This window comes from Stenella coeruleoalba (genome assembly GCF_951394435.1).
Source record: "Stenella coeruleoalba genome assembly, chromosome: 10".
Taxonomy (NCBI): Eukaryota; Metazoa; Chordata; class Mammalia; order Artiodactyla; family Delphinidae; genus Stenella; species Stenella coeruleoalba.
In genome coordinates this window covers 27182029-27203594 of record NC_137156.1, presented here as the reverse complement: position 1 = coordinate 27203594, position 21566 = coordinate 27182029, and the positions used below count along the sequence as shown (strand labels likewise).

General features: G+C 42.0%; 1 protein-coding gene across 17 annotated transcripts in view; it reads right to left on the bottom strand.

The window, feature by feature from the left end:
* The window catches only part of PKHD1 (PKHD1 ciliary IPT domain containing fibrocystin/polyductin), a 534197-nt gene that overhangs the window by 192105 nt on the left and 320526 nt on the right, over positions 1 to 21566 (bottom strand). For all 17 annotated transcript variants that reach the window (XM_079935418.1, XM_079935415.1, XM_079935403.1 and 14 more), the window contains 3 exons: positions 16508 to 16685; positions 14918 to 15113; positions 3441 to 3506 (listed from right to left, as the gene is read on the bottom strand). In XM_079935418.1, coding sequence (XP_079791544.1) covers positions 3441 to 3506; positions 14918 to 15113; positions 16508 to 16685 — 440 coding nt within the window. The remainder of the gene's footprint in view (positions 1 to 3440; positions 3507 to 14917; positions 15114 to 16507; positions 16686 to 21566) is intronic.

Below are 21566 nucleotides of genomic sequence, written 5' to 3'. Positions count from 1 at the left end.
ATGAATGAATTTGATCATTCTATACCATCCTGCCTTAAAATAAGAACCCTTAATGGACAAGGACATGTTTAGTCTCCTGCAGAATTATGAGATGTCTATACAGTTAAAATCAAGCTTCTAGATGACTATTTTTAATACAGAAAGAAGAGGGGAGGAAAAGAAGCCTAAAGAGTTAAAGCTATCGGAGGCATACGTGGAGAACCAGAAGAGAGGAATGTCTTGGAAAACTAAGAAATAGAGAATGTACAGAGAGTAGAAGTGATCTTGTTAATAGCAAATTTCCAATAAGAGAGGGAATAAGAAGTGGCTATTGAATGTGACAACTAGAGCATAGTGATCAAGATGAAGAGGGTCCCAGTGGAGTGATGGAGGTGGCAACCACTTGGATTACAGTAGATTGAGGAATGCACTGGAAGTAAGGAAGGGAAGACGCTGGGTCTGATCCTGCAAAAAGCTCATTAAGGAATGAATAGCCTTAAGATTTGAGACCTTCAACCTTTGATCTGTCTTCCCAATCGTTAAATACGCTAGACTTATCTTGAAACTGGAGTCCATGAATTTTGGTCAGGACCAACATTTGTGATGAGCCCTCACCTTGCTTTCCTCTCAAATTTGTCAGTCAACAACAGCCACCATTTGAGATGGTCTCCAACTTGGTACGTGAGCCAAGTATTCCTTCTCCACCTCAATCCTTCATCTACCCCAGCGTTCTATGGCTCCACATCAAGAGGAGGCTAGTATTTTGAGAAGTTTGAAGGAGTGATATAAACTACAGGAGGATTTAGGGTCCATGAATTTTGTTTTGATTTGATTTTTTAATTGAGAGGTGACAAAGAGTCATTTGCTGATAAAACAAAGTTCAGAAGATGTTAGAAGGGATGGGATGAGTTTAAACAGGAGAAAGGCTGACAGATCCAGAGACCAGAGAAAAGGAAAGAAACTTGATCTGTGGGGAAAGGGATGGCAAATTTACAAAGACAGTATCTGATCATCTGAATATTTTTATATGACTGTCAACAATATTTGCAACTAGCCCCCACTGAAAAGACAACATGGTTGAGGTAAAGCCTCTTCAGAAATATTTTTTGTGTTCCCCCAGTGTGGGTTGCTTCACCCTCCTCCTCTCTCCCATCTTTTATAACGCATCATGGACACCAAGAGGAAATCAATGGAGCCACAGTGTTGGAGGAGCATGAAAAACCTGCATTGGGGTCTTCAGAAACCTGGGTACCACCTTCACCCAAATTAGCATACATCCTTACCGCAAACCCACTAAGCACCCATACAACAACTTTCATCAGCACCACCTCCTCTGCTTCTTCCCAGCACTGGCCCACGTATACCCTAATTTCTGCTGCCTCTGGAGTATCCTGTCTACCAGGTCCCCATAATGACCAGCACAATCCTGTACACAGAATAAACCCTCAACTAACTAAGTAAGCTAAAAGGCCCTATAGCAGAACACCTCAACCCAAAATGTTTTTTCTGCATTACATATTCATTGTATCTCTGAATCGGTCAACATATAGATGGAACTCCATTATTTATTCCATTCTTGTTTTGTCAAAGAATTTTTGATATTGCAAAAATTGTACTATTTTTCATAGAGCTCTCCATTAAACAAAAGACATGTCATATTTAAATTTTGACATTATCACTTATACCCCACACGATAGAAATCAAGCAATGTCTTAGAACCATATTAATAATAAATATTTGAATATAATGAATGGTAATGTACTAGTTCTGTAACTCCCTGGGTCTTAGGAGTTTTCTGTCCCAACCTGTTATAAGATAGGAAAATTGGCTATATATATATAATTAATTTTAATCTAACTCATAAGTTAATATATGCCAAAAAGGTAATTTGAATACCTTAGGGTTTACATAGTATAACAGAAAGAACACTGGACTGAGTTGGAAATCTGAGTTCTCATCCAGGCTCAACCACTGATTACTGATGTGACTAAGTAAACTATTTAATGATTAGGCTTCCATGCCCTCATTTGTAAAATGAGGCAATTGGATAGGACAGCTTGTGAGGTTCCTTCCCTTATTAAAATTCTACAACTCTATGAAGCATCAGCTTTCTATTTATTCAGCATGTTGTAATTGACAGGCCAAGTGAAGCACCTCCCAGTTAAAACTGACCCCTGCTGAAAAGCCCTGGATTCCAGCCACCCACAGTGTCCTTCCAAAGAGTCCTTAATACAGAAATCTTCGCACTAAGTGCTGAGAGGCACGTCATGCTGACGAAAGCTGCCCAACCCGGGAATGGCCACCCACAGATGGTCCAGTATCCTCTGAGGGGGCCTGACATGAGAGCTCCCCCAACAGGTAGGTTCTCTACAAAAGAGGGGCTGACCCAACCGAACGTATCTCTTCTCGGGGGAATTTGAACACAGGACATCCAGAGAGGAGAGAGTTGTAAGATACTATTCTTTGGTAACAGTTATTTTAAAGGAAACATATTCCTTGATTATTTAGTCATTTGATGGACATTCCCCGGTGACCATAAGACCCCATGAAGTCAAAGACCATTCTATCTTGTTCACTGTTGTCACCTCCCACACCTCACATGAGAGGCATTCAACAAAGCATTTTGAGTCACCTAAAGGAAAAAAGTGATAAAGAACTAGGGACAGAAAGAGCAAAGGCTATGGCAGCTCAGAAACAGATATAAAAACAAAGAATCCCTTTCTTCTCGGTCCAATAAGCATGAAAAGGTCATCGTCGGTACTTCTAGTTTACATACAGTTTTAGTCCCATACCGTAACCTCATTTATTTATTAATTTAAATGGAGAAATTAGATCATTTTCTGATTAGCCCGGGCTCTTCTCTGACATAACACAAAAATGCCACTGGAAATCAAAGGAAAACTCAGCCTTTGAAAAGATTTATCCCGGCTGCAAATGTATAGTTAAACAGACTCCGGGTAAACAAAAACAAACAATGAAATACATTAGAAGGCGCTTATGAGTCATTTAGTCTTTGAGAGTTTAGCTTTTATGAGTTAGAAAGATTTCACAGAACCATCTGACTTATGGGGAGGATTTGTTTACCCTGATTTCCTGAAATTACTGGGAACAATTACAGTTTTAAGATACCCTGAATTTTTCTTTCCATTTGGTGGGGGCCTAATGGCTCATCTGCAGATCTGGACTCCTGTGTGCACATATGGTCCATAATTCATGAAATGTGCTTATTTACATGTTGTAATTCTTACTTTCCTATGTTTTGAAATGCACCAATTCTTATATCTTTCTTTGACATGCAGACGTATATTTTAGCTGTAGGGGTGACACAATAAGGAGTTGTCAGACATAAAAGCATTAGGGCTCATACTTGCCCTACAAACAGTATGATGGGAGGAATTTATAAAACGACTGGAGGACATTCTGCTGTACCAGGCAATTCTATTTGATGAGTTAATACTCACCTGAAATAGTTGGCGCCACACCTTCCCTCACCTGGAGAATTACTTGAACTTGGCCTTCACCTGAAACTGAACACAAAAAACCGTAACTTGGATGTGATACAAAGATTATCTTAATACAAAAGACATTCACGTTTGAGAACGATGGCTTTGTGCTAAATTCTCCCCAACCTAACTAAATTTTCAAAATAAAAAAATGAAGTCCTTGTTAATTAGTCTAACAATTGATTTCCAATACTTGATTTTGATTGGTTTTATTTGATTAAATTTAATTGCAGTGAGCTTTCCAAAAGAATTGGCACATAAATAATTAGGGAAAAAATTGTTTCACCATATGTTCTTTGGAGGCCAGTGTTGGTGAGCAGGACACCCCTCATATCCTATTTCTCCTCCATCAGTTTGAAGGCTCCGCTTTTAGAATTCATGTATTTTTCACCAGTAGAGTTCAGATCACCCATGAAATGTATTTGCTTTACCTTTATCCAAACAAATTGTCCTTTTAATGAAGCCTTTTCCCCACCCCGCTTTCTCCTCCCATCTTCCAAACCAACTGAGCACATTTAAAAGGCCTGGGGTTCATTAATTTTAAGCGTTCAATAAATTAGTGGAAATAATCAAAAGGCCTGATTCTTTCTGATAATGACAATTTGATGTCAGTATAAACCAGTAGATTAAGCTGGGAACATATGCTCCTTTGCCAAGAGAGGCTGCTGTAATTAAATAGTGAATTCATCTACAAGGTGCTCTCACGCCTGATTAATTAGTAATCAGGTGCGCGAACTCCACTCTTCAGTAACACCTTGTCTCTTAGTGGTTAATTACCTTTCTGCCTTATTCGATGCCATGGAGGCCAGCACCTCCCACCACTGAAGGACCCAATGATGCTGAAGGTTGCCGCCTTGGGGCCTTGGTCCCACCCATGCTCTCCTTTTGCCTCTCCCCGAAGCCCTAAACCCTTTCCTCTATCACAGAATGGAGTAGACGGAGGATCATTCTTTCTAATCACAAAGCATAAGCGTCAGAACATTACAAAGAAAATAATCCCCCAAAACACCCATGATGAGACCTCTCTGATTCTATTCTTATCTTGTTCATTATTCTCACTTAAAAATTTTCTGTAATAACCTATAATGGAGTATCATCTGCAGAAATACAGAATCACTACGCTGTATACCCGAAACTAAAATAATATTGTAAATCAACTACATTTCAATTTAAAATTTATTCCCATTATAAAATGCCTGAGTCTGTGGCTTTCTCCTTCCACTGTACACACTTTTTTGACCAGGTAGAATGGCCAACATGTTCTTTATGTGCTCTACTTTATCATCACTTCCAAAGCTTTACCTATATTGTTTCTTTATACTACTGCAAAATTTCACCCACTTTTCTAATTTAAATAATAAAAGTAATTAATAATAATAAAGCCACCAGCTTAACATCTCTTTTTTTCTATAATGTCTAACTCATCCACTTCTGCTCACACTGAACTATGCATTTTCTAAAGTTTAAAAGCATTTCTAAAACCACACAGTGATACTTATCCCAAGCTCTCTTTCAATTGAGCAAATACCACTGTGCATCAACTGTAGTGAATTTAGGATTGTCTCAGTCCTTAGCTCTGTCTTTAAATCTTTGAGGGAGGGACTTTTCTCCTGTACCTTAAGACACTAGACATTGTTGGACATGTAGATACTTAATTTTCATGGACCAATCAGAAATCCTAAATTTATACTGCTCTACTCTGTATGCCAGAACTCAACTGGCAATTTTGACAAATTAAACAAATGGAGGCAGGAATTAAGCCTTTTAAAGGAGGCAAAAGACAAAATGGTAAAAAAGATAGGTTCCATCAGAAAGAAAAGAGAAAGGGAATATGGCAAAATGACATCTAAAAACATGTAAAAGTCTGTAACAATAGAATACCCTTGTACAAGAGAATGGAATAAAATATTGTAATGGAATCAAACTCTAGGAAAGGTAAAATTTTTTAAAATTCCAAGAATCATTTGGAAAGGGAAGTCAGTTCATTTAAAGATGTTATAAAAATCATCCTGTACTCACTGATATAGAAAACACACTTATGGTTACCGAAGGTGGGGAGGAGGGATAAACTAGGAGTTTGGGATTAGCAGATACACACTACTATATATAAAATAGATAAACAACAAGGACCTACTGTACAGCACAGGGAACTATATTCAATGTCTTGTAATAAACCATAATAGAAAAGAATATGAAAAAGAATAACAAAACGTTGTAAATCAACTAGACTGAAACATCGTTTTTCCCACTATATAGAGGAGGGAATTTGAAGTAGAGGGAAAATAATCAATGTATCCAGAATCCCCTGGGTGAAAAGGATACTGCCAGCCAGTACGGTATCAGGAACTGTAGTTATGATGATTACATAGTCTTCATAGGCAGCAGTGATGATTACCCGGAAAACTGAAAAGGCGAGCCCTGGACATACCTGACCCCCAGTACAGGCTGTCCCACTTTTCTTCATCCATTAAAGTCCTTACCCAGGCCCTGTTCCTGGTAAACCAAGGCTCCCTGGAGCAGCGAGCACCTCGGCACCGGTGGCTTCTGATCTGGGTGGACTCTGACTTTGTTCAGCCTCTACACGTACACAAATGGCTCCCACCTCCAGAACAACCTCTTCCCCAAAGCAGACACTGAAACTAAAACATGCTTTGTTCACTTTATTAAAGCAGGTGTGTGAATATCATTCAATCTGAGAAGAGAAGCAGTTTCAGTATCACAGGAAATGGAGCAAGATCACCAAAAGCAGGAAAGATTAGAAAAGCCTGATTTCCTATACCACAGGCCCCCTGCAGGCTGGTTCTGAGCGTGGGAGCAGAGGGCTCTTTCTTCCCAAACACCGCTTCTAGGCGGAGAGAGACCGCAGAGACGGAGCGGGAAGTGCGTGGGTGAAATCCAACAGCCTGGATTTGAATCTTGGGTCTTCCAGGTCCTAGATGTGGGTACCGGACAAGTTCTGAACCTCACTCACTTCCTCTGAAAATGGGAATCATTGTACTGTCTTACATCATAGGGTGATTGGGAAGAAAAGATGGAAAATCCAGGTAACGTGCTTAGCATAGCATTTGGCTCAAATGAACAATACGTGTGAGTCATCATCAATACCGTTATTACGACAGGCTCATTATTCTAGGAGCCAGTTAACAAAACCCCAAAAATATGCTTTCACTCTTTTGACAGCTGCACCTAATCACAATAAGCCCTAGTATTCAGAGTTGTAAGCAACTTAACCAGATCCGCTGAAGTTTGCTAAGTGCTTTGACTCTATAAAAGCATAAATGCAGTGTCACTTCCAATTTGGAGAAATACCAAGAGGGATAAAAATCATTTGAGAATAAAGGTATTGACTCAGGAAGAGTTTAAGAGCCTAACACAAGCTGTGACATTGTACATATGCTTTCTCAGTGCTTATGATTTCTGATTTTGTATTTGTAATATGAGAATGGTTAATCTCCTTTGTTTATCAATGGAGCCTCACTGTCGTTGATCCTTCCAAGATTGTAAGAATATCTGGTTGGTCCTCAAAAAGAAAAGAAGCCTTTGGGTCAATTATAGCCAAATTATTCTGATGAATGCTACATGATTTAAGCTTGCTATAAACACAGACATCTAGGAGAAAGAGAGAAACGTGTAAGAAAATGGCTCCCGGTGAGAGAAAAGAGAGTTACTCATGTAGATCTGATTCTCATGCCTGCCAGAGTGATGTGTTGGCAAATTTTGTCCTCACGAGGGCCCCAGGGAAGAGAAAAATTAATTGATTCTCTCCCAGGGCAGGTCCCATTTTCTCTTGGAATTTTGGAGGGAGAGAGTACCTGCTTACCTAAAAAGAAAAACCAGCTGGTATCTTAGCAATAGATCCCTTGCCTGTTTTCTTCTTCACTCTATCCCCAGGCTCACTTTGCCATTGAGGACTGTACATGTATTAGGACCTCTTGCTCAGCTCACATTTATCTAGCATGAGTCAGCTACTAACTACACGTGGAGAGAACGGGAAACAGCAACCGCTTCTGTGTCTGTGAGTTCCTTCCAGTCTCACCTGACTCGTGCCTGCTCTCCCTCTCTTTCGGCCCTGGACCCAGTTCCAGTGCCATCTTCATGGGCCAGCTCTTGGGTTGGTCCTCTCTTTGCATTTTCATCTTCACCTGACCTGTCCCCGACCTCCACCTCTTCTCACACTCCTACACCCTCCTGCTCTGTTTCTCCCTCCCTGTTCAGTTCTTGCTCCCCAGAAATGAGCCTCATTCACTCAGCCACAGAGAAGGCTTTCTTGTCAACTGGACCCTGAGCAGCTAAAGCTTGATTCGCAGGACCACTCTCATCTGATTCCAGCCTCTCGGAGAGAGCCACTGAGTGACCTTGACCTCGTCACCCAGGATCTTTTCAAGACCTTCACAGAAATATGATATGAAAATCCTTCCAACACTTGTGAGTCTTCTATTATTCCCAATAACATTCATTCATAAAAAGGTGTAATTTTTTTAAAAGAACTTGATCAAGATGCTGAGCGATACATCTGCATTAACCAGTCCTGAGAGTTAGCTCAATTAAACCTTCTTAATTAACTCAGAGAACAATAACAACTGTTATTCTGACTCAGAGCAAGGTTTGCCATGCTTGCACAGGGCATATGTGATTCCTGGGCCCTGCATAGATCTACAGAACCAGAACTTCCGGGGGCGGGGGACCTGGGAGCAAGCATTCCAGCTGTTTGCCCATGAAGCACACTTAGAAAGCACTTCTTGAAGGAATTTTACAAACTTTTCCATACTCTACTCTTAAAAATGTGGTTTTTACTCACAGGTAAAAACCTGTGAGTAAAAGTTTCTCTTAGCAAGTGGCAGGTATTCTTAGCAAGTGAGGAAAGGAACCCAGGTTAAAAAAAAGAGAGAGAGAGAGAGATACTTATATTCACAATTCTTACTTTTCATCAATTATACCAAAAATTTGAAAACCAAACTATACTCCCAAAATATAAAATGTAATGTGATAATTTTAGTAGTATAAAAGTTTTATTTTAATAGTTATGAATGTTAATGTGTTTTAGAGAAAGCAAGTAGGTCATTAAACCCATGATTTTATGGATAATATTGCTTAAAAAAAAGACAGGTTTTAAAAATAAGGCAGTGTGGGAGTTGATTTAAGAAAAAAATCAAGTAAGTAATAGCACAGGAGGCATAAGGATGTGACAAAGTGTGAAGGCGGTACTCAAATATGTAAAGTTCAAGAAGCACAGAGGAGTTAACAAGTACAGCTTTTTCCTACAAACAGGAGAAAGAAGAACTGGTTTACAAGGGTGGGTAGGTACATAAGCTTAGATTAAAACAAGACAAAACAAAACACTAGTATACTAGAAAAAACACTGAAATAGAGTCAGAAAAGCCAAGTCAGGATACTGGTTATACCATCCATGACCTGTGTGAACGGAGGCCAGCCACCAGCATCGCTGAGAATTAGCTCCTTAATCTTGAGTGATTCCTTGAAAAAGTATCTGATTCTGATTCCTGAGTTTTCCTTCCTTCCTTCTTTCTTTCCTTTTCTCCATTTCTTCCTTCCTTCTTTCTTTCCTTTTCTCCATTTCTTCCTTCCTTCTCCTCTTGGAGAAGTTGCTTGTAATTGAGAGGCAAAATCCCTTTTCACATCCGCACCTCCTGTTCCGTTCTCTATATTTTTGCCATAAAGGTTTGTCATGCATTTCCCTGAAGTCAGCTCTCTATATTACCGGTACCAATCCTTGGGGATCTTTGGGGAATGAGTTTTCTATAAGAATGTAAATTAATTTATTAACTAGAATGCTATAGATTGCCTTAGAGGGCCTCGGCATGGGAATGGCTGCAGATTTTCAAAGGATTATGATTCTGCTCTGCTCATAAAATCCTCCCAAAGAGCTCTGGGGAGCCAGCTGAGTCCTCTCTCATTAGAACCTAACAAGATTCCTTCTCAAGGAGTTGCATGGGGTCTCCTAGACCAGCTGAAGAACAGAAGGGTCTAGGCAGCAGCCTGCTCCGTCCCAGTGCCTTAGTGCTTTGAGAAAAGAGAAACCTGGGCTGGATCCCTGCTCGCCTCACTGCCAACTTAGGAAAACGTGTCTTATTTTCAGGATCTCCCAAGTTAACAGCATCTTTTCTGAGCCTTCTGGGTGATGTGACTTGAGTTGTTTTTTGAGACAATAAAGTCCATCTGTCTTTCTATCCACAGCCCACTTGCCCTCATAGACAACAGCCCCGGCTTCTTGCCAAACAGCCTGCCTTTATCCTGGTGAGGGGGACATTTGGAAACAAGCACTGACCAGCCTGGCTAGACGTGTCTTTTTTTTTTTCAGTCTGATCAGAAGAAGGTGGTACACGAGAGCCTCCAAGCCTAGCAGGCGGACTTTCTCAGCTGCCGCCTCACACAATATCCCAGCTTGGCTGCATCTCTGCTGTGTGAACTCGGGCGGGGGGGCGAGTGTGAATGGCTCAGCATCTGATAGGAATTTATCACCCACCGGCTGCTGGTTGGGCAGGGGATAAAGCAAGGGGAAGGGGGCTGTGAGTGTTTAATGCACACTGCCACAACCCAACAGTTTTCCCTAAAGAGCCTCTTCCCAATATAAAAGAACAGGGTCAAAAGTAAGTTGACCCCGGACAGAATGTACAATTATTAGAAGAGAACTGTGCAGGAACAGCTGCTGGGACCCCACCGGTTCCGCATCAGGCTTCCAAGAGTCAGAATATGAATAATCAACTCAAGGGTGTTTTCTCCACCCCTCCTCACCCCCACCACCTCCCCCAGCCTTGTCCTCCTGTTTTGGGCAAGTCCTATTGCGTTTCTACAGGAAGAAGCATAGCCCTCCCTAGCAGCTGCAATAATTGTGTCCCTATTGTGATGAAGACCTCCTCCTGGCCACCCCCCTACAAGTGGCCATTGTCAGCGTGGAGTCAGTGATTACACGCTCCGCCTGATGCTTTGGGGGACCCAGCTGCCTAAGTGCTGACACACGAGTGTGCGGAAGGCCGGGGAGGGGGCCGGTGGAGGTGGAGGCAAGAGGTGGGGGGAGCCCACGGCTGTGAGATGGGACTCTGACATACCAGACCTTTTGCATAAGTCAAGCCCAGAACAAATGAGGCTTTATCAGGCCCCAGTGATGAGGGGGTCTCATCTCCCTTTGAAGTGGAGCAGAGCATGGGGCCTAGCAGCTTTTCCTCCTTTGGACCAAGCAAACATCTTGCTTTTGATACGCTGCATGCTCATTATCTCTGCCCCATTTAATGATTTTTGATTGAAGGGTGGCGGCTGGGACGCCGAGAAGATCGTTAGAGAGGCTCCATCCAGCCAAGCCCGCAAGAAAGGCTTTCCTTGTGCCCGGGCGTAAATTCGGAATTTCTTAACAGTATGCGCTTGTTCTTAGAGGCAGATAAGGGCAGAGCGTGAAATTCTTAATTAAGCAATAAATAGAGAGTGGGGTGTCAGCAGATGTAGCCGGTAGCCATGGCAACGGGAATCACATGGGCAAGAGAGCTGAGACTAGATGTAGGCCTCAGGCCTGGGCCTGACTGACAGCTGAAGAATCCTACAAAGCTTGTAAACCAGATTAATTAGCTGACTAATTATTTCATAGCGTGAATGTAACTAAAAAATAAAAATAGTTCACCACGAACTAAAACATCCCTGGGAAAAAAAAACAGGGACAGAGGCAGTGGGAAACTGGCTGTGTAAGTCAGAGACAGGAGTGCTAGTGAATCCAATCACAGAGACTGAAAAATGGGCTCTCTGGATTTGACTCCAAGTTTGACAATATGAAGGAACACTTGTTTTACAGTCAGACCCGTTTGCAAGCATGGTGTAGAAGTTGCAGTTCACCACTGCCGTTCATGATACCTTATCACACCAAATATTGCCCCTCCGGGATCCTACCACATAGAACCAATCTCCTTAAGAAAGATTCTTAAATGAGCAAGGTTATCTTATTCTGTGGGTAACAATTGCTTAAGTGATATTAAGTTTCAATCAGGGGGCCCATATATCATATACGCCATGTTATCATGAATCTGTTATCTTACAAAAGCTAGTCAAGGAAAGTAGAATGAGACTCTTTCAGACAAGTTATGACAGGTATATGGAATTCAAGGCACCTGAGATTGACCACCTTCCAGGAAAAAAGAAACATTCTAGAGAAATAATCTACTGAGAAAATGTGTAATAAAATAACACGGCATGCTAATCACACTTGAAGATGTTTGGGGGTTTTGTACCACAATTCCAAGAGATAAGTAAGTATTCTTAACCTCGCTGTACAGATGCAGCCACGGAGGCATGGAGAATTTATAATTCCATGCCCCAGGTAAAACAGCCAGCCAGCCACTGATTAAAACCCGAAGCCCTAAACTCTGGCCGTGAGCTTTCCAAAGAAGCTGCATTCTGTAAAGACATTGCTGAACAAAGACAAAACTTGCCTTGGTAAAGAAGAGAAAGGCAAGAGTCAAAAAATATTATATGTGCGGGACTTTTTCTTTGTCATGGGGACCAGTGAGAAGTTTTCTCCTGCACCACTGCCTGGCACCCCCACCCTTGTGGGTCAGTGGCCCATGATTATTGAGTGGGCAGCACACTCTAGTGGAGAGAGTCACAGCCAGGAGCCAGAATGCCTGGGTTCTGCTCTCTGCCATTCTCGGCTGGGTCAAAGACGAGTCAGGCATCTTAAATCACACAGCAAGGAGCTAAATGGAGGAAATGAAGATAATTGTGATTTTTTTAAAACTTCCTCTCTGGGGGGATGTGGTAGGGCTGCACACAAACAATACAAAAGACGGTCTGCTTAGAAGTGGTCAAGGAATGAGCGAAAGCCAGCCAACTGTCAGTGCAGCAAGACTCCAGATGGAAGGCCAGCAGGGAAAGGGGCAGTGTCCCCCCAGCCATGCCCACCCCCCAAAGCCTGACAGGAAACTCGGTGGACCTGGAGGAGGGTCAAGCAGTTTCCCTATAATAAAACGAACCTTCTGTATACACAACCTCCCCCTGGGTTTTTTGTTTTGTTTTGTTTTGTTTTTCATTCCAGGAATATGTCCACATAGACTGTGAGGGCTTTTCTTCTTGGATTAAATGTATTTTATGTAAATTATCCCAATCACAGAGACCTATAAAGCCCCATGGTCCAAAGAAAACAATTAAGTGAAAGTAACAAACTAATCAATACGTAACTGAACTCTACTGCTTGGAGGCTTTTTCAGGCGTCAGCCACAGCTACCTCACTGCTGTTGGGCTGTTGGTCTACGGACACCACGGTAGCCTCCTCATCAACTTCCTAGTGGTGGTGCAGATTTTACACAGAAGACATCCAAAGTCATACCCGATCCACACAACCCAATGTAGCTGCATGGGACACCACCACGGAAGACCAGTGTGAGCCTCGGTTCCTCCTGAAACCTCAAGTCCTCACTGTGCCAGCCCAGGAATGGGAACAGGCCTGGCGCTCGCCACCTACCTACTCCATTCAGACAGAGGATGGCGGAAGCACAGATGGCCATGAAAGCCGCTATTTGGAGGACCAGGAATCCTCTCCAAGGAGTCCGGGTATCCGACTTGCAACCCTCTGTGACTTCCTGTTCCTTGTCCAACTCATATTATTCAAAAGTGGAGATACCAAGGTATTCTGATACAAAGACTCTTTAATTAGTAAAAGCCATCTGCCTAATAAAAATGGCTTATACTGAAATATTCACCTAAGTCCTATATATGTACATATATAATACAGATGCACATCTACATAAGATATATATATATACTTATACAGATATGCATTTATACCATATGTGTAAATATAGTATAATACTATAACTTGCTGTTAATTCAATAAATAATGGGGGGGAAGGAAATCTTTAGCTGCATGACTTGCTTTTGTTTTCTTTATGCCACAAATGTTCCTTTATCGTGCTTGGTTTATGTGACTGTTGAAATTAGTTTACAGTTCCTGAACAAACCTGATCAATGGACAAGACAGGCTCCTCGGAAGCATGCTAACTAATAAAACAAGAGCAATTTGAAATTAAAATTTTGTTTCAGAATATACAGCAAATGAATAGCCATAGTTAAGGTTAACGGCAACTATTGGCTCTTACTTAATGGCTGTATGTGACTCTAGTGGTAAAACAGTCTCAGGGATCTCTGTCCAACCTGATTTTTTATAGTTTTAGGTTATATTTATGGATGAATCAAATCAGGAATAAAATCTGAATGGTACAATTCAGTGCAAATAAAATATAGAGTAATCCATTTGGCCAAGACTTTTTAAAAACCCGGGAAGCACCATCCTCTCCTCTCTGGTGCTATTAAAATGTAATCGCCCCAGGGCTCAAGTGTAATCAGACCCAGTTGACAAATGGCTATAGGCACAAGTGAGAGGGACAAAGAACTCAGGGCGCCTACCAGCTCCCCAAACCCTTAAGGCCAAGTCTGGCTTGTGGCAGAGACTGGGACTTGCCATGCTTGACATGGCCCTGATTTCAACCAGGATCTATTAAGACCAATTCATAACAAAATTGTCCTTTTAGAGACTCATTCTGTCAGATTCTCCTTCTTAGAGACCACACTGAGCTAAGGTTGGTAGAAGTGGACACCATGTACTCAGAGTGACCAATGCTGAAATAATATGGAAAAGAAATATGAGATTTCAGGAAGTCAAATATGAGATTTCAGGAAGTCCAGGAAGTCAAAAGAAATGTATGGCCCTGACCCACACATTGGGCTCCCGTGAAACATGCACAATAAGAAGGTAAGGAAATCCTTTTGGCCCCTGTTACTCTGCAATCACTGTAGGGTTTCTGGTTCTATAAAATGAGGCTCCTGGACCCTTCACTGATGCTGCCTCTGACACAAGACAAGACAGCCCATCCCCCAGTCCTCAGATAGCCTTCCATGCATCTCATTTTTCTGACCTCAGATTTCCTTCCAAGGCTTCTCACTTTCCACATTGACTACACTCTTCATCCTGCCTCTCTGTACCTTTGCTGTTCCTTGTATCTGTGATCACAACCAGCCATCCTGTCTTTACATGTCCAGTTGACTTTTCTACAAATGCAATATGGCCTTAACATGAATGAAAAATATGAATAGCAGTCAAAGTTTATTAAGCACTTGCTCTGGGTTAGACCCTCTGCTAAAGAATTTTACATGTTATCCTTGATTTAATTTCCTATCCTTTAGATAGGTCCTTTTATTATCCCATTTTACAGATAAGGAGGCTGAGGCTTAGAAAGGATACCTGCACGATGTCCCATAGCTAGTAAGTGCTAGAGCTGGGATTCAAATGCAGGCAGTCTGATTCAGAGCCCAGCCACTTAACCATAGCACGCAGCGGTCTCTTTCAGCTCCTCATCACTTCACAGCACCAATGTTTGGTATTCCAAAGGGAACGGTGGTTTCTGACTATGTGCTCAACATGCTCATCCAATTATACTTACCCAGATAGGTGAGTTGTCTCAACTGGCTGTGGAAGAACCAGTCACAGCCTTGGTCCCGACCAGGTGATGGAAGAGACGGAAGGGACCGCCCCACTTGACTCCCGCACCTTATGAGGATGTCAGGGTAAGGCCACAGGTCTGTGTGCACCAGCAGCAGGTAATTCCCAGGAGCAAAGTTCTCAAATGTCGCTGAGTACTTGAAGCGAGAGAAAAGTACAAAAGTGCTCATTGAGTGAGGAAGACTCTTCCCAGAAGAAGAGTTACAAAGAACTCAGATGGAGTGGTTTAGAAACAGGACTGTTCACACCGGCTACTTTTCTTGTGGGAAATGGGCTTACTTAAATCTACTCCATCATAAATTCATAACTAAAGCTACAAAAGCATACAGTGCGAGGACTGAAAACTGTAAGGTTCTTCTTGTTTAACAATCTCAATTAACAGAGGAGAAAACCAAAGTTCAGACAAGTGAAGTAACTCGTCCCAGGTCAAACAGCAAGAAGAGACAGAGACACATGTAGAATTCCTGTCCAGTTTTCCCCAAGACTCAAACAGGCAGGCAATGATAGGAGTGCCATCCATTTATAAGAGTAACAGTTAACACGGTTGAGCATTGGCTCAGGTATCATTCATATCAAGGCATCCAACCCTTGAAAGACTCTGGGGATTGTGACTAGTATTGCCTCCATTTTATAGACGAAGACACTGAGGCAGGTGGAGGTTCGGTAACTCTCCCTACATCACAAAGCAGGACAGTGCTGATCTGGGACAGAGACCCAGGTGTCCACCTCCAGAGTCACCATTCTACTGCCTTCACCTTCCCAGAATGTTCTCATGGGAACCTCAGGGAAAGGGGAGAGAGGTGTACATTCTTCCTGAGAGCTGTGGTGAGGGGATCAAATGGATTCTGCTTTGAATTCTTCAGATCTATGGCACACCTGCTTCCAGCTCCCTAAGACCTGCTCTTATGACCTTTAGGGAGAATGCGTGTGATGAGACGGGAAGAAAGAAATGTGTTAAAAGGAATAAAAGAAGCTTGAGGAAATCCACTGGATTGATTTTTCTGCAGAAAATGCACCTATTTTCCTTATGGTTTTTCCTACCTTCCCTCCCCCTAACCATCTGACTCCTTCAACCCAATCCAAACGAAAGGCTAGTGCCTTTCGTTTTCAGGTGCAAGTTAATCTTTGACCACAAGGTGGCAGTGTGCAATGTAAAAAATGCCTTGTGAAGCTATTTTCTCTCGGCTACAAACACTTCCCTGGGGTAAGTTGGTTCTTAACCCATGATATATAAGACTACAATTCTATAGCTTGTTTAGAAGCTGTTTTTATTTGTATTAATAAAGTTAAAATTTCAGGCAGAACCATTCTGTGTTCAAGGTGAGGTTTAAAGGGATTCTAAAATTTTCAAGTTTAAGATAAAAGACAATCATACCTCAAATTCAGGTTACATTCATCTGGTCAAAATGCTGCTGCAGTTTTCTTGATCAGCACCAGAAGATGCTAATACCTGCAAACTACTGCGTCACAGAAGGAAAGACGGGAACCCCCGGGGAATGGAATCTACCATCAAGTGGATGCCGGGGCTTACCTGCAGAGAGCTGTTGGTCCAAGGGCTCTCAAATCGCAGTGAGTAGGTCTCTTGATCCAAGAGCAGCGCCATCCAGCCATAAGGGTTGGACAGTGTGTCATGCACATAACTGACAGTGGTTGTCTTATTTCTGCTGTCCGTTATGGTTAAATCATAAGAAACTTTTGGGGCATTGGCTCTAGAGTGATTTAAAAAGAAAAAAAGCAGGTGGTAAGTTTTTTGTCCATCCTGGATCTAAGGCACTCCTCTCCCATCAGCTATAATTTATCTATTTTCTCCATGTTCGTCTCTCGTCCCAGTGTCTATAGAGGTTTTAGCGGTCGTGGTGTGTGTCAAAAAGCCCAGTGGGAAGGTGTCACTGGGCCATTTGTGCATCACACTGACCTGAAACACTCAGATCTTAGGCCACTAATCAATGCCATCTTAATGAGTTCATATAGGCCAGAACTATATATTATTATTTTAAAGAAATGTCCAAGGTCAGAATATTGCCATAGCCCGGGTTTATCAGCAGCAGAATGCGTATTACACAGTCACTAGTTATCCCTCTGGGGAGCAGTGGCTGAAGCCCAGAACCTCAGAGCCTACCTCCAACGGCCCAGCAGGAACAGCCTCAGTAAGCTTCCCCAGAACGCAGAGGGCCCTGGGTCCTCTCCTGTGGGCTTACACGATGCCCAGGGCTCACTCAGTGCCAGTGGGTTTGCGTTCTTGCTTGTTAACAAGGAATGCGACATCCTGAAGCTAGAGACATTTTGTCTTTTCTGGTGTCCTGCCCCTTGGCACTGGGACCTGCACATTATGGGCACTCAAACCATGTTTGTTACACAAACGAAGCCTGCAGGGAGGAGCTCTTCCCAAAAGCGATGCCAACTTCCCAATGTATAGAAAGCGTTTCTAGAAGAACAGCATTTTACCAAGTGAGGAAACTGAGACAGAGTATGGTAAAAGTAGTATGTGAACATCACAGGTAGAGCTAGAAAGTTTTAAATTTCTACAAAGTATTCTATGCAGCCCATTCCAGAAAGTGATTTTTAAGACTTCACTAGAAGATAAATAGATTTTGCCACCTGCTTAGACCCTAAAAGAAAAAGTGGACAGAAAAAAAATAAAGCAAAAGCTAAAAAAAAAATCAACACCCATTACGACCTTCCTTCCCCCTCTGGTTTAGTTTTGATGAGAATCTTTAACTGTGGCATGTTGCTACAGGCAGATAATTAAATTCTCAAAGTAAAGGGAAATGAGACAAAGGAGGATATTGGGTTTTCAAAGTGAGAGGTGATGTGAGCACATCGAAAGCCAATTTACAATCTAGTGGCATATTATAGAGAGGAGACTGGTTTTAGTGTTAAATGCTTGGGCACCGTTGTCAAATGGGTGTAAACTGGAAGTCTATAACTGCATGTGCACTAGGTGTATGAATTTGGGGGACTCACTGACCCTCTTTAAGCTTTAATTTCCTTTTTTTTTTTAATGGAGACAACAACAGTATGTATCTCCTATAGCAACTGTGAAACTTAAAGTGATAATCTACGTGAAGTATTCACTAAGTATTCACTAAGCCCAATAAGTCTACCTATAGCTCATTTAAGAAAGAACCTCAGATGTGCCTGGTTTGCCACGCTGTCTACTTATTTTACTGTCTAGAGTTTATCCAGGATACTTGGTCATTTAAAATCACACTCAAAACCTTTCATGGTGCAGAGCTTTAGCCCTGGCAATGTAGCACGTGATTCATATTTCTTGTAAGATTAAATGTGTTTGTTTCAGCCATTAATAAGTAAAATGAAAGGGATAAAAGAATGCTCAAGGCATTTGGAATAAAAGAACCACTCTTTCCCAGATGTCCCTACGTAGCATTCACCAAACCTTTAGAAATCTTGGGGTAGGGGGGCTTCTTCCTCTCTTTGGGCCTGGGATATGGAGGGCTTTTTTTGCATGTATATCAAGATTTAAATCGGAACTTAAGTAAATCCTGGACTCACATTCTTAGAATCAGAGTGGATATGAAGGTCATCTGTTCTAACATCCAATCTACTGTGGAAATTCCCTCCATATTTTATCTTGTTCCTTCTTCCAGCTTTGGGGAGTTCACATTCTCAAATTCCCCCTCCATTTATGAAAGTTATTTGTAAATTTTAATTTTAGACAAGCTTGAGAAAGCTTAATTTTCTCCCGTGTATTTTCTAGCCCTTTCTCCTCAATCGCTATGGCTTTCTCTTACTCTGACTGAAACCATGAGTCCCAGGGTCCCAGGAGATCAGCCAGCACAATTTGGCCCAACTAATATATTTACTAAGTGAAGATAGGTTACTGGGAAATAAATGTAAAACAAATGTGATAAGAAGAGATAAGTTGAAATACCAAAGAGGCAAGTGAGTTAGCCGCAGCAAGTACCGAGGTCAATACATCAGGTGGGATTCCCCACAGTCCAGAAAATGATTCCGAAAATTTCAGGTTCTGAAAGAGCAGCCCTTCAGCTTTCACAGAGACATATGGGCTCTGGAAAATGAATCACAAGACTGAATTCCAAGAAAGACTCACTGATAAATCAGAATTTCCATTTAGTAATTTGCAGTGAGAAATAAAACTGCCTTTCACATAGTGGGTATTCAACAAATGTTTGTTGAATGAATAAATGAGTGTTGAACGGACTAGAACACCCTAACTGGCTATTTAGTGCTGTTTGGTCCCAGGGAAGTCTACCCAGAAAACCACATGAGTGTCAGGAGATTTCTTGTAAACTTACTCATCAAAGGAGATAAGCATTTGATCGTGAGTTATCAGATCCTGATACAGTCAACCCCATTATCAGTAAGATATTCACCCAAAGGACTTATACACTTAAGTTTAGTGGTCAGAAAACCTCTCCTGGACATATACAAGCAATCTGCACTAACAGTGGGCCCTGGTTTAGGAAAATACTAAGATTTCCTTATGAACTTAGATTTCTTCTATCCTAGTTGAGTGCTCTCAATTAAACCACTTTTACATTAGGGTTTTGGTTTTTTTTTTAACTATAGGCCAAAGGAATTCTATTTGTTGAAATGCATCCATCTGTTCACAACTAATCACTCCAACCTGTACTTTGTCACTTACTTTGCCTGACCATCCTATATTTTATCACTCTTTTCTTAAGAGATAATGCATATTTCCAGAAATTCTTCTTCATTCCAGCAATGTGGCCCCAAGAATTCTCCCTGGTCACTTGGACTAGACTTAAATTATTTCTCAGATTTCTATCAGCATCACATTTATAAGTCAGTTTTAAGATCTAATTTCTCCTGATTCTGTTTCTATAGATTGTAATTTCACTTACTGAAGGAGCCATTTTTCAGGCCATACTCCCCAGTTTCAGAAGGCCCCTATAAACATGACCCTGTTTTCAAATATTGTAAAACCACTAAATGCTAACATTAATTCAGTTCTATTAATCTTCGGGACTTTTCCACCTTCTTTTTTTTTTTTTTGCGGTATGTGGGCCTCTCACTGCTGTGGCCTCTCCTGTTGCAGAGCACAGGCTCCGGACGTGCAGGCTCAACGGCCATGGCTCACGGGCCCAGCTGCTCCGCGGCACGTGGGATCTTCCCGGACCGGGGCACGAACCCGCATCCCCTGCATCGGCAGGCGGACTCTCAACCACTGCGCCACCAGGGAAGCCCTGCACCTTCTTTTTGATGCCCTTCTTCCAACAGTATCCAGTAATCTAATGCTAACTTGGTCAACCAGAGACCCAACCATAGTGCACTGTGATCCTAAACCATCCTTTCCTCTACCTTTTCCTCATTCGCTGCCCGACCCTACCAAGCCGCTCCATCCATCCTGACCAAGGCTCACGTGGGATGCAATTTCACAGGCACTCGAGGGCAGCATGAGCTTTCTTTAGGGAAATACAGGTAGAGAAGTAGGTTATCAAATATTCCTTTATCACAGTCGGTAGTGGAAAGGATCGTAGTGTGCGTTCTGAAAAGCAAATCAAAATGTGAAAGACCCATCTCCCAGTAGGCAAGATGCCTTTTGTTGACCATCACCCCAAGGGCCAAAAATTCTAGGTCAAATCAGCTCCCATCCTTCTAGGCCAAATGCCAGCAGTGACAGTGGTGAGCTCTTCTGAAAAGCACCCAAAGAACATCAAGAGTAGAAGAATACCGTGAAGAGAATTTACCAACCATAATTACTACAATTTTCGCTTGCCCTAAATAGCCACCAATCTCCCCTCTTTACTGTTAATGAAGCAAAGAAGCACACAAGTATTTCTAATTTGGAGAAGCCAAGGGAGCCTGCATGGGCCATTAGCAGCAGAAAGCTTCATTACCAGGGGAAGAAGTCTCTCCCTGAACTTCTCATGGTTTTATGTGCAAGAAATCAGGAGGCAACCAGTCCATCTGAAATGTTAACCCTTACCTCCGAGTCAGCAACGGCTCCTGTATATAATCAAAAAGACAAGAGGACTTCAAGACTTTCCTTTTCTATGAGGTAGCTTAATTTTTTTTTTAATCACCAAGCCTGTTTTTAATTAAGGGACATTTTCCTTTAGAAATATAGCAGTATCACTTGATAAAACTTCCCAACCTAAGTACCAATTTACAATACTAGTTGCATCAACAGTTATGTAATTTAGTGCCCAGATACTCTGCAGAACTGTTGAGTGTATCCTGCCCACAGAGGATTTCTCAGGCAATCAACAATACCAGTGAGAACAAACATTAACTCCCTGGTTTGTGTTTACCATTAGCTTACTTTTCCTGAGGGTCCACATCTCTGTGTATTAAGACAAACACTGCACTGAGCTCTAAATGCTCTAAATTCGGAGCAATTGTGAAATAAACCCTTTATAATTACACATCTCCTAAGCCAGACACATCATAAAAACGAGCCCCGAATGGTACTGCCAGCATTGCCTGGGTATTCATGCTTGCCGCTGTCACTCTCACCTTTTACTGCACAAAGAGGACAAAATCAAAATGTTGAGCACAGCCGACAAATTTTTGTGGCACGACTTTTCTTGAGCATCCTTTAAAAATACACTGGGCTCATAAGAAGTCTTTGTCAGAAGCTCACC